We start from the raw sequence: 13,643 nt of genomic DNA, 5'->3' as shown, positions 1-13,643 counted from the left end.
ATCCATCCATCCATTTTCTAAGTCGCTTCTCCGTCAGGGTCGCGGGGGGGAGCTGGAGCTATCCCAGCAGTCTTCGGGCGGAAGGCAGGATACACCCTGGACAGGTCGCCAGTCCATCGCAGGGGAGACACACAGACACAGACACAGACAGTCACTCACACCTAGGGACAATTTAGCACACCCAATTGGCCTGACTGCATGTCTTCGGACTGTGGGAGGAAACCGGAGAACCCGGAGGAAACCCACGCAGACACGGGGACAACATGCAAACTCCACACAGAGAGGACCCCGGTCACCCAGCCGGGGAATCGAACCCAGGCCCTCCTTGCTGTGAGGCAACAGCGCTACCCACCACGCCACCGTGCCGCCCACTTGCACATCATATTTATCTGAAAAAAATCTGAATCTGCTCAGATCACCTTTAGGCTGGGTCAGTATAAAAGAACAAAAGCACTGGTAGAATAAGTCATTCAAATCTTAAGAGGAATGAGTTACAAACACCTTAGTTCAAACTCAGATCTAGTCAATTCACCTGCTCTACATTTTGCATTAAATTAATCAAATGGACATTGTATGTATTTGCACACAAGATGAGAAAAATACATTTATAAGCACCAATTTGGATTTACGAGGGCGGCACGGTGGCGTGGTGTGTAGCACTGTAGCCTCACAGCTAGGAGGGCCTGGGTCCTCTCTGTGTGGAGTTTGCATGTTCTCCCCGTGTCTGCGTGGGTTTCCTCCGGGTTCTCCAGTTTGCTCCCACAGTCCAAAGACATGCAGTCAGGCCAATTGGACATGCTCATCCTAGGTGTGAGTGACTGTCTGTGTCTGTCTGTCTGCCCTGCGATGGACTGGCGACCTGTGCAGGGTGTATCCTGCCTTCCGCCCGATGACTGCTGGGATAGGCTCCAGCAGCCCCCCGTGACCCTGACGGAGAAGTGTCTTAGAAAATGGATGGATGGATGGATGGATGGATGGATGGATGGATGAATTTGGATTTACGCCCCTCCCATTTGGAGCCATGGTCCACCCATTTGGAGTTAAACCTCTGCCATTTGGAGCTTTGGTCCACCCATTTGAGGCTATGCGCCTCCTATTTGTCACTATGGTCCACCCATTTACAGTTATGCCCCTCCCATTCCAGGACGCAGTAAACACTTCTTGCTCCACAGCCCATCACGCCCCATGCGACGCAGCAGAACTCTCCAATGAAATGAATAAGATGCTGCAAGTCGTAGTTGAAAGCGACATGCATCATTAGTCTCGTGTCTGGCTGCTCCAAAGCAACCCATAATAACGCATTTGAGAAGTTAGCTATTTCCTCTACTCTAGCACATCTAGCATAGACTGGAGTTTTAGAGGTAAATTCGCTGATTGATTGGATCAGGTGTGTTTGAGCAGGTAAAGTTATACATGCAGGACCAGGATGGAGAAAACTGCTCGTTTCTCAGTTTGTATCCAGCTTTCTCAGTTAGCTGGACAACATCAGCCCAAGTGTGTAGTGTCTATGACTTCGAGCTTCAATCTCCTCTACTGTCCCTGTCTACTACTCACCCGCTTTCAGGCTCTTTCTCTCCCCTACTCTCAGCATCACCTCCTCATCTGCTCCTCCCATTCCCTCATCTGTCCCGCCCATGCCCCCTCCCCCGGTCTCCTTTCCTCTATATCTCCCTCCATGGCTGCTGCGCCTCCCCGGACCCCCTCTTCTCTTCTCTCCCGCTGCCAGACCCGCGCATGCGCATTGCGGTCACTAAGCCCGGTGCGCTCCGCTCTCGCCGTGTCCCTACCCGCGGCCTGTCTGTGGAGGAGAAGCGGCGGAGCCCCCGCGCACATGCAGCCTGAGTTTACCCCGGGGACGGTCGGTCTCATGGAGCGGGTCGGAGTGACACAGTCTCGTTTGGGTTTGAGTTCACCATGCGCTGCGGGACAACACTAAGATGTGTGTGCGCTCTCAGATAACCTTTTTGCTTCTCGCCTGCAACTTCTGCGCCTTCGTTTATGCCCAGGGTGAGTCCAGCCGCTTTAAGGATACTTTCTTTTTCTCATATCTGACTTTCTGTGACTTGGCTCCTTCAGTTTCTCGGTTTTTTGTGAGGAAGTAGTTACAGCTGCTGTACTGTCTGGCAGAGCATCGCGTCGGTCTGTTTTTAGGCTACTTTTATTTTGCGGAGTTTAAACTTGTTGATTTTTTACTTACAGCATCCTGTAGCTCGGGCTTTTGCTAAGTTAATGTTGTTTTAAGCCACTTAAGCCAGCGAATGAGCTTCAAATGCATAGAAAGTAGGAACCTGGCCGTTTTAAGCTGCTTGTTAACAGTTAGCTGAAGTCGTTTTGCGGACTCGGTGACCGTTATAACTCAGTCAGTCAGCCAGCCGCACAACCGTCTCCCTCAGCAGCTTCCCTCTGTGCTGACAACTCGACGAACAAGCACACCCGGACTGAGAAAAGCTTCCTCAGAGCGGTTCCCCACGTCTGTGATTACAGCTAAAAGTTTGAGAATACTTTTCTTTTGTAATGTTGACAGAAAAAAGTGCTGGTAGATGTCTTGCTAGCCGGCGTCAGTAGGCTAACGCTAACCCATAGCCGCAACGAACAGATTAGCCTTCTGTTGTTTTCCTGTCTCTTCTGTATGGTGCTCTATATAATTACTATAGGCTGCATTTAGAGCTGGGCAATATGACTGTATTTATCGTTATCGTGATAAATGTCATCATAATATGTCACAAAATGCTTTTATGGACATATCTTGGTTATTGGCAGTACTTATAAGTACCTCCCAACTGCTTAAGCAAAAAGGCAGAATCATTATCCCTGTTTATTTGGATGTGGTGCAGCTGTGTGTAAAATGTTGAATACAAAATATTGAATTTAAATATTTTTGGTAGCATTTTAAAAATGTGTGCTTGCATTGTTCTAAGCAGAGGTCATAAAAAATTAATGTTGTGTTGTATCATGCATTGTACTAAAACGTAGCGAAGTATCACTGTGACATTTTGCCATATCGCCCCTATGTTGCTTTATATATTCCTCTTAGTTTATGTACCAGTCAAGGGTTTTGGCTTTAGCTACAGTCTGACATATTTGTTTTGTTGTTACAGATTCCAGTATAACTCTCACTTTCCATGTCATTTTCTTCACTTGCCCATTTGGTCGTGCCCATTTGGTGCTGGAGTAAAGTAAGCAGCCTCTCATCGGCTGATGGCGTAAAAACAAATGGCAGGTTGGGCCGTGAAGACATTTCACACTGATTCGTGTGTGGATGTCAAACTGGCACCACAGTGCTGTTGATGCACATGGGCCTGGATAGCTCCAGCCTGAAGACCACATCTGCAAACATAACAGATGAAATGGCTTTATTTTATGTGCGTTTGAGCTGTTTTATCTTTTAATGTCTTCAGAGCTGTGCTGTCCCAGTGCCCCAAGCCCAGTGCAGTATCACAGTCTAGCTACTCTTTAATGGGGCACACTGGCATTTTAAATTCTTAAACAAAGCAATAGTTGCTGATTTAAATAACATTAATCAAACGAAGTGATACATTGAATGTGAGAGGCGACTGCCTGTTTATTACGGTGAGGTTTGTAGTTATTTTTACAACATATTGAAACAGTTGCAGCAGTAGCATCCAAATGTACACGTGCACTTACCTCATGTTTTTACATAATGTTTTGTACACACCTAGTTTTTGATAGCTTTTGGTTTTTTAATGTGGCACGGTTGGGTCATTCTGTCAGTTCCAACTTCCAACGTCTCATGAACACAAAATATGATGCATATTATGTGTCATGAATATATGAATGTACAGTCATATATATTCAGTGCTCATTTGTTGATTTTAAAATCATTGGGGGGGGGGGCTTTAAACATGCCTTGCTTTAAAGTTTTGCACAGGCCACCCACATTTAGTATTTTATTTATTTTAATATGTTGAATTAAGCAAATAAACAGGAATTGGTCACCAAAATTCTCTGTAGAGGTTATGCTAACTTATTTTCAATTTGCTTATGACTGTATGTCTTATCATGTGGTGATAAGACTTGTCTAAAGTATCATGATCATATTTTGCCCCTATTGTCCATCTCAAATTTTAAAATGTTCTTTTAAAAACTATTGTAAGTACTCCATATTTCTTATACATTGCTGATAACTCTCAGGTTCTGGAAACAATGAGTTAATAGGACAATATAGAATTTAAAAAGCCATAAAGAACCCACTTGGCAGCAGAGGCACTGTTATTGTGTGGGCATTATATATAAAAATTCACTGTGTACTGATATAGACAGAATATCACTCAGCACTGTCCAGGCTCTGCCTGCTGTAGAGTAATACTAGAGTTGAAACCCGCATGCAAGCTTTCCTTACACCACTGGCTTTGTGCTAAGTTTCCTGACTCCACATAACGGTTTCTCTACTGGCTCCTGCCCCCTTTCCCCAGTATAGGACTTTTCTCGCTTCAGCTTGACCAGAGGGAATCACATCTGTCTGATCAAGCAGCTTCTCGTGTTGTACCTATTTGAAGCTCTTTTTTTCTGCAGCAAGCAGCTGTAACCAATTTAGTCCCCTTCAAGTAAGGCTCAGGACAAGTGGGGGAGAACAGGCAGGGTCTCACACCAAATTCATGTCATAGTTTTTTTAGCACTCTTCGTGTTGTGTCAGTGCCTATGAATCCAACTTAAACATAAATGCAGTTTAGGGGTAAAATTCTCTCTTTCTGTGTGTGTGTGTGTGTGTGTGTCTCAAGAAAACATTAAAACTCTTTTACTAGCCCTTGAAACACAGTACTACAGTGTTCTGTTTTACATGCAGTTTTTTATTTTTTATTTTTTGCCAGAGATTGGCAATAATGTATTCTCTTCATGTTCAACACAATATCAGTTCCTTCTGTGCTCCATGTTTGTAGCGTGAATGAATTAGTCAATGTAGTCTGCAGCCTTGAGCTGTAATTCTTTGTGGTTAAATTCATATTGTTAGGTTCATACATTATTCAGTGGAATTTGCCCTGAAACGTCTAAAGGAAGTAAAATGGTTTCATTTTATAGCATGTTGATTTGGCTCTTTGCTTTATCTTGGTTGAGCATCTTAATCATTTGAAGCATGCCGACTTGTTTGCTTTGATTAGTATGATAAGAGAAGTCTACTAAAAAGCAACAATGTTAACAATTGTTCACAAAAAAAAAAAAGCAACAATGTTATATGGTATACTTAAGAGTAATTCTACATTACATTCATTTTATTTGACCATTTTCCAAACTATCTTTACTCCATGGAATTAACTTGGCTGTTTTTGTTACTGTGCCTTTAGGACTGATACATGTAAAAGACCTCTTTTCTGATTCGCCGCTCTACATTGTACTTAATTTAGAAAGCAGTCCAGGCTGAAAGATGCCTTATAACTTCAATGTGAACAGGTGGGGCTAAACTGCTGTACGCTGAATAGGTGGAAATTTGTTAGTGTTATTTTATGACATCACAAAAAAACTACTTTTTTAAGCATAATTCCTTGCATTTTTGTTTATGGACTATAGGTACCTTAGGGTGAAATGATATGTTTTGTAACTTTTATGTTGTTTACATACTACATCAAATTTTTTAAAAAGTGAGAAAAATTTGGTAATGTTTGATACCATAATAACCCAGCTTGTGATTTCAGCATCTTTGTAGGCCCAACAATACTCATTATCATGTCATGCCTGCATTAGTTATTACAGGTTGAATGTTTTGACACAGTCCCTCAGCTTGTCAGGATTTGGAGCTACCCTTATGTAACACGGGAGGACACGTCTCTCGTTTGATCCTTCGCCAGACAATCCTTTGAGCAAGTCCATCTCGCCCACCAGCCTCTGTCTTTACCTGAACATATGCAAACCATTACAGTCCTTTGTTCATCGTGTTCTTTCCCCTCCTTCCAGTGTCTGCAAAATGTCCATTCTGTGCCCTTTCTGATGCCTTGCTGTTACGTTTGAAAGACAGTGATGTGGTTCTGCTTTATATGATGCCTGGTGGATTCTTGACATGTGTTGCATAAGACAGAGAACCCAGGTGCTTTTGCATCATGTACACCCGGAGTACACGTGTGCAAGCACTCATGCTTTGACAACAACCTGGGTGGTACATGCACATAGAATCGAATCATGAGAAAGCATTTACCTTCATATATATATATATATATATATATGTATGTGTATATGTATGTGTATGTGTATGTGTATGTGTGTGTGTGTGTGTGTGTGTGTGTGTGTGTGTGTGTGTGTGTGTGTTATCTGCGTGTATAGTGTTTTCATATTTATTCATTAATCTCGTTTAAAACCTTCGTTGGCAAGACATTTCTGGATTCATTTTCCAAAAAAAGGATACATGTTTTGACCACATTCATGATCTCACCACAGACACCTCATTTTCACAGTTTTTTTTAACAAACGGAATGATAGCTGAAATGTGGAATGATAACTGGCCTCTTTCACAGATGACTGACATGTGCTGGCCGTGTTTGGAATGCTTTTAGTCTTTTTTTTTTCTGTTCTTTAGATCCTCCCCGAATGATGCATTGACCTTGGATGAGTCATTTGGCAGATGGCCTTTTTTAACCACTGCTTTGGTCCACCCTTCCCAAGACTTTTAAGAGTATTGTGAGGAATTTGCCTCAATTTACTCAATTCAGTAATTGACCGCTGCTTAGATTTTGTTTATCCTCCGATTTTATGCTATTATAAGCCTTTGCTGCTGTTTTTGGTAGGCACTGTCTCCGGTTTGAGAGGCTGCGGAACACTGAAGCATTCACTTAGAATTTTGCGGCGACGACCTTGTGACTCTGATTGATGGGGAAAATACTGAAGTCATTCAGTGTTTGTCAGGGTTACTACAGATCCAAACACTGCATGGTATTATTCTTTAAAGGGACACTGTGGTCAAAATGTACCCGTTGCTACATCTGTGGTAAACATGCCTACTCACCTCCTATAGTGATGCTGCATTATTGTCTAAAGTTAGATTTTGTGATTTAAAGACTAAACCCCCTTCTGATGATGTATCTTGAAGATGAGATGAAGTCTGGAAACAAGTGCTTGGGGCTAGATTTTGGAGGTGGGCTATTTTGAAAAAAAAAAACGGTAGCTGGTAAATGCAGAAGAAGGGGAGCTTACTGATATTACTGCTGGGAAGCCAAATATTATATTGCATGCATATAACCTTTGCTATAAAACTTGTTTCTGTCATTCATTTATGCTATGAAAAGGGAATCTGTCTTTTCTAAAGTAAGAATCACATTAATGCTTGACTTGGGTGTCAGAGATCTGATCCTGATACTGCTCTAGTGCTCATTCTGCTGCTTATAAATAAAACTCAGATAGTTGACCATTAAGCAAAAGAAAGTTTGGCTTTGTGACATGAATGTCCTAACTCTGATCCTTTTTTAAGCCAATTGGGTAAAAAATTGGGATGTTTCGCATTGCTTTCTTATTATTTATCTTCCAGTCAATCCAGCGTGACAGTTGGCTATTACAGCAGTAAAGCAATAGTCCCAGAGCCACTGACATGCAGCCGTCTCATCTTGAAGAGTTCATAAGAAATAACAGATGCCTTTGGCAACACTGCTTTTATCCCCCTCCATTAAAACACACCCAGCCTTCCCTCCTCATGTCAAAAGGCGATTAATTAATGCACAGGAAGTGACCTTTGACCTGGAGGCATTATATACTCTCCCCAAGAGGGACTGGTCTGCCATAAAGGAATGCAGAAGTCGACAAGAATCCGCCGTTCAACATTATACAAGCTTGTTGTGCAGATTCTAAAGAGGTGATTGAAGGGGTGGCGATGGTCATTTCTGTTGGGACACTGAAGCAAAAAAGGCAGTTGAATTTGTGTGTTGTAGCATTATTGTCCATTCTTTCTGAGTGAAGCTGAGAAGGAGTGCGTCTTTCACTCCAGTGGCAGAAAAAAAGCAGCCGTGGAGCTGAAAAGCAAAGGGAAGAGGAAAAAAAGCGCAAACAGGAAGTGTACTGGCAGGAAACGAGAGCAGTGTTTTGAGTTGTCTCGAAATTCCACTCCTCACCGGCCGACGACATTTGTGCGGAGAGCTTCTATTTCAGGCTTTGTTTGTCACTGAGTAAATATCCCTTTCGCTCCAGCTTTGTCTGCAACTGAACACTCTGTTTTTTATGGTGGAAAATGGGAAGCACATTTTGATGCTCTGCGGGCCCGGGATGAACTGTGACCAGCTTGTGCTGGCTCTGACGGAGAGGTGGCCTGGAACCAGTAAACGCACCGTCTTATTAAGCCTGGCGGTTGTTCCAGCCATACCACCATGGCACTGACACCTTGGCAGGACAAAACAAATGATGGATATGTGCAACAACTTTCTCTCTGGGCTTAGAGCAGTTGGGCTTTAGCCACGCAGCAAGACTACAATGCATTCAGTGCTGTACAGCTTAATTATAGCAGCTACTTGCTTCCACCGTAGCATAGCAGACAGATCTATGACTAAATGTTTGAATCTGACCTCAGAATTGAAAAAAAATGTACTGTACACACCCTTCTTCAGTGAGTACCCAGAAATTCAAACATTGTGGTTACATGATGAACTTCAGCCACATAGCTGCTGCCCATTGGGAAATGGCCTTTGTAATTATGTGTGAAAATAATGGAAAATGGCCTAAGGATAGTTCCATACAGTCTGAACTGCTACTGATTTTCTATAGATAGAGGCCAAGTAAAAATCATGGTTCTTTCCCCAAGAAACTTGGATATGCATGGCAAATTTATATGATTAGCCATGTTATTATAATTACATGACATGCCTAGGAGAAAAATAACGCTAAACATCATCTTGACATTTCTTGGAGATGTTAACTCTTAGAAGCTGCGTAGAGTAAGAAATTGAAGTAGAGTTATTACTTTGTTTCCATACACCACCTGGTACCATGTGATGTATGTTGAGTGTCCACTGCTGTCCAAATGCAACAATTCAGTTGTGCAGCACTGTGCAATTTTAGTCTTTAAACGGAACTACTTTCCCAATAGTATGCGTCTGTGTTACTTAATAGAATTGCGAAGTATAAATGTTATGTAGATTTTTAAAAAAATAATTTTTTTGTGAAATAGACTGTATTGTCTTACCAATATAGCTACATTTAGCTTACTTCAGCTTCTGCGCATAGCGAAGCTGCTGTAGCTCAGTTTCTTGGCTTGTTTGCTGAGAACTTGTGTGAGCAGCATGTAGTTTTAAATGAAACAGTTTTGTTGATCCATAGATTGCATAGTATGTCAGTCAGGCCACAGTGTGAGTTGTCACTAAGGAACAAGATTTCTAAAGTTGCACAATTCATGCCTGGCTTTACAGGACATTCAACTACAGCTCAACCTGATTACCAGCCAAAAAAAAACCTCAGATGTTATTTTGCTCATTCTCGGTCTGGAACAGTTGTATCAATGTGTCCCTGACAATTACATGACTAGTTACATAGTTACTTGCTGCTACATTCAGTTGGCATTGTGTATTGACAGGTTGGAGTCTGCACTCCTAGCTTTGTTTCAAAGTCAATAAATGAGAAATAAAGGATGGCTTTTCTTTCCAAAATACAGGACTGTACAGACAACAGTAACTTTTCATCAAGTTCAAATCACAGTGAATTTTTTTTCTACTTCCAAACACAAGTGTGGATTGAACGTTTTTAATTTGCACTTCTGACAGAATTGTCTCTATGGCCCTGTTCACACTTGGTATTGTCATCTGATCTGCATAATCAGATCCAGTCAAGACACAGAATACAAGTTTACACTTGTGTTTTTCATATGTGGCTTCTACATGCAGATACTTATTGGATCTTCTTTCCCCTCACAATATTTACATTTTTGAAATCCAGCAGTTACAGTGCTGGAGCAGAGTAGGTGGAGCCTTCACAGACTATTGCATTTAGTGCTTTTTAAAACATTATGTGATTGCATTGTAGGAGGATCAAGGCAAGAAATAATATCTGCAAGTGAATTCTTTACGTTTTAGTTAACAGCCAAAACTGACGCACAGCCGGTGAATGTGGCCAAGCTAGCCTCTTTGCATTTACCAGGTATATAAATAATTCACCAGTTAACTGATAACCCACAAATAAACAGCTGTTTGGCCTGAGATATTCATTCACATTTAAAATAAGCAATTAAAAAAATGTTGTACGTAAACATCGGCAAGCAATAAGACAGACAGCTGTTTTGTCCATGTTCTCAGAGAGGAGGTGTGATACACACCAGTGTGGGGAAATCACACATGGGTGAAAAAAGGTCATGGTAGATGGCAATGGCTTTTTAGAATTACTGAGGTACATCGAGCCAAAGCTAGCCTAGTATATTAACTTGGGTAGTAATGAGTCGCGCTAGGAATGTTCTTTAGAACTTTATTATAGTGAACGTTCAGTAGCCCATCATATATTCCTGTCATTTCATTAAATACTTGTTTTTTGGTCAAATAATCGAGAACATATTATAGTTTTCAGCACAGCAGTTTGTTTGTATGGTTTCATGTAGTTTACTTGCATGCTTACGCCATGCTCCACCTTTCGTACTTTGTTCCAGGGGCCATACACGCTTTTTAATATCTCAATGCAGATCAGGACAGCTACATCCAAACACTCATTCCATTCATAAACGAGATTACACGGCCCTTTAAAAGAGTATATGGACAACATACAGATGCAGGATGCATTTAAAGCCTGAAAACAGAGCCAGTGTGCTATAAGTAAGAAATGATTAGTTTCTATTTGCACCATACTTGTCATATCACAGACAATGACAGCAATTTTAACCTTGTTTTTCAGTCCATTAGAGCCTTAAAATATGTCAGCCATGGTGTTCAATCTTATATATATGATGAATTTAACTCAGGTATAACTATGTCCATCATTGAAATAGATTTCAGTTGTGTTGCTTTTCGGGATTTTGGAGATGAAAAATATTGAAATCCACTTTGTGTGATGTTAATGACTCTTTTTGTACTATTAGCCTGGTCACCGAGTGTGTGTGCGCCACATCTGCTAAGTGAGAAACTCTCTGATCTTTAATCACAAGTGAGGCAGCAAAGTGTCTCTTTTCCTAGTTGTAGCAGCCGACCCAAGATTTGCAAGAGGAAACGGCATGGCTTTGCTGTGGCAGATGTCCCATTCACGCTGAGGAAGGCACGCGTCACGCTGGCCTGATTGATAACCGCCCACCATGTGGGCATCACAGGAAGGCTGGCTGCTTTGGAGCTGCCAAGTGGTCCATACGCTCAACGGATGGCACCACGAAGAGACAGATAAAGATGCAGTTTGAGGAGGAGGTTGCATCTTTCAGTCAAAAGACTAATTTGAAGTGTGTGTGATGATGGGTGGCATGCAGCATGCCTTCTTTATTGTAGTTTATCTATGAGTCTTTGCAACCCCTGCAGTTTTTTGGGTAGCCAAAAAATTCTGTGTGGGGAAAATGCCTAGAATCCTGTGTTTTGGGTTTAGCTAAAATATGCAGAAATGTTTTGTTTCTACAGCACCTTAAACTTCAAAAGTAAGTTTATGTTGATTTGTGAAATTTCATCTTAGAACATGGTGCCATTCACTCTCTCTTTTTAGCTGTCAGTTGGGATGTGATCTCTGCTATTATGGCTATGCTGCATTACCACTGAGCTCTCACTGAGTGACTTACACCCAGTCAGTCTGGTCATTTCAGCTGTCTGCTCCTCCTTTGTCATGCTTCGCCCCCCTCCGAGTGGCCATGTGTTTTCTTGACAGCTTGAAAGGATTACCTCAAACCTCATGCTGGCCACTATCACTCTTTGGTTTTGTTGATTTAGGTCAGTGTTTATCTCCTGAGTTGTCCAGAACATCTTTCCAACTGAGACATTGAAACCTCAGTCACTATGTGTTTTCCTTTGTTTTGTTCTAAAGAAAAGCCAGTTATTCTCATTGAAAACTCATATTGATTCATTCTTATTCAAGTATTTATATCATTTGTCACGATTGGCCCGTCCCAGTCCTGTCCATGTGCTCGTGTTGTGTTTACTTCCCAGTCTTGTCCATGTGCTTTGTTTTGGTTTTCAGTCCTGCCCTCTTGTTTCGTGTTTCCACCTGTCCCTCATTTACCCTCATGTATTTAAGTCCTGTGTTTTACCCTGTTTGGTTGCTGGTCTTTGTTTGATTTGTTGGATACGTTTGAGATGTTTGGATATATGTCTGATGTAAGGTTGTGTTTGATGTGTATGTTTTGTTTGAAGTTTTGTTTATTTCTGGCCTGTTTGGAGTTCTGTGTTCTCTTTTGTCATGTCTGTCCTTTCTGCTCTACGTATTGGCTCTCTGACCACGGACTGTTCCGACCCTGATTTTGGATTTGCACTTAATAAATCTCGCTCATCTCCACACCGCCTCAACGCTCCCAGCCGTTACAGTATTATAGCTGTTCAGGTTTTAAGCTGTGTGAATGACCCTTAATATGCACAGATGCAGTACTGGGCAAAGGTTTTAGGCACCTGAGAAAATTTAAAAAGCTATTTAATTGGGCACTAAGTGTTTAATTGTTCAAAAACATTAATATTAAAATAAATTAAAATAAATAAGAGTAAGTATTGATAAGTACACTATATTTCCAAAAGTGTTTGCTTGTCTGCCTTCACACGCATATGAACTTGAGTGACATCCCATTCTTAATCCATAGGGTTTAATATGATGTTGGCCCACCCTTTGAAGCTGTTACGGCTTCATCTCTTCTGGGAAGGCTTTCCACAAAGTTTAGGAGTGTGTTTATGGGACTTTTTGACCATTCTTCCACAAGCGCATTTGTGAGGTCAGACACTGATCTTGAATAAGAAGACTTGGCTCACAGTTTCTGCTCTAATTCATCCCAAAGGTGTTCCATCAGGTCAGTTTGAGGTCAGGACTCTGTACAGGCCGGTCAAGTTCTTCCACACAACTCGCTCATCCTTGTCTTTATGGACCTCGCTTTGTGCACTGGTGTGCAGTCATGTTGGAGCAGGAAGGGGTCATCCCCAAACTGTTCCCAAAAATATGATAACATGAAATTGTCAAAAATCTCTTGGTCTACTGGAACATTAAGAATTCCTTTCACTGGAACTAAGGGAACGAGACCAACTCCTGAAAAACAACCCCACACTATCATCCCCCCCTCCACCAAACTTTACATTCGGCACAATGCAGTCAGGCAAGTACTGTTCTCCTGGCAACTGCCAAACCCAGACTCGCCCATTGGATTGCCAGACAGAGAAGCATGATTTGTCGCTCCAGATAACACGTCTGCACTGCTCTAGAATTCAGTGGCGGCACTTTACATCACTGCATTCAACGCTTTGCATTGTGCTTGGTGATGTAAGGCTTGGATGCAGCTTCTTAGCCATGGAAACCCATTCCATGAAGCTCTCTACGCTCTGTTCTTGAGCTAATCTGAAGGCCATATGAAGTTTGGAGGTCTGTAGCGATGGACACCTGCAGAAAGTTGGCGACCTCTATGCATTATGCACCTCAGCATCCGCTGACCTCACTCTGTCATTTGACGTGGCCTAGCACTTTGTGGTTGAGTTGCTGTCGTTCCCGATCACTTCCACTTTGTTATAATACCACTGACAGTTGACTGGAATATTTAGTAGCGAGAAAATTTCATGACTGGACAGGTGGCATCCTAT

At 41.9% G+C, this 13,643-nt stretch overlaps 1 protein-coding gene across 1 annotated transcript in view; it reads left to right on the top strand.

Annotated features, from left to right (window-relative positions):
• Positions 1-1,704: 1,704 nt before the first annotated feature.
• reck (reversion-inducing-cysteine-rich protein with kazal motifs) overlaps positions 1,705-13,643 on the top strand; it is a 63,650-nt gene continuing 51,711 nt past the window's right edge. Inside the window, exon 1 of the mRNA XM_017721391.2 lies at positions 1,705-2,007. Coding sequence (XP_017576880.1) covers positions 1,938-2,007 — 70 coding nt within the window. The 5' untranslated portion in view covers positions 1,705-1,937. The remainder of the gene's footprint in view (positions 2,008-13,643) is intronic.

The sequence above is a fragment of the Pygocentrus nattereri genome, chromosome 3 (assembly GCF_015220715.1).
Source record: "Pygocentrus nattereri isolate fPygNat1 chromosome 3, fPygNat1.pri, whole genome shotgun sequence".
NCBI lineage: Eukaryota > Metazoa > Chordata > Actinopteri > Characiformes > Serrasalmidae > Pygocentrus > Pygocentrus nattereri.
This window is presented reverse-complemented; position numbering and strand designations above follow the sequence as displayed.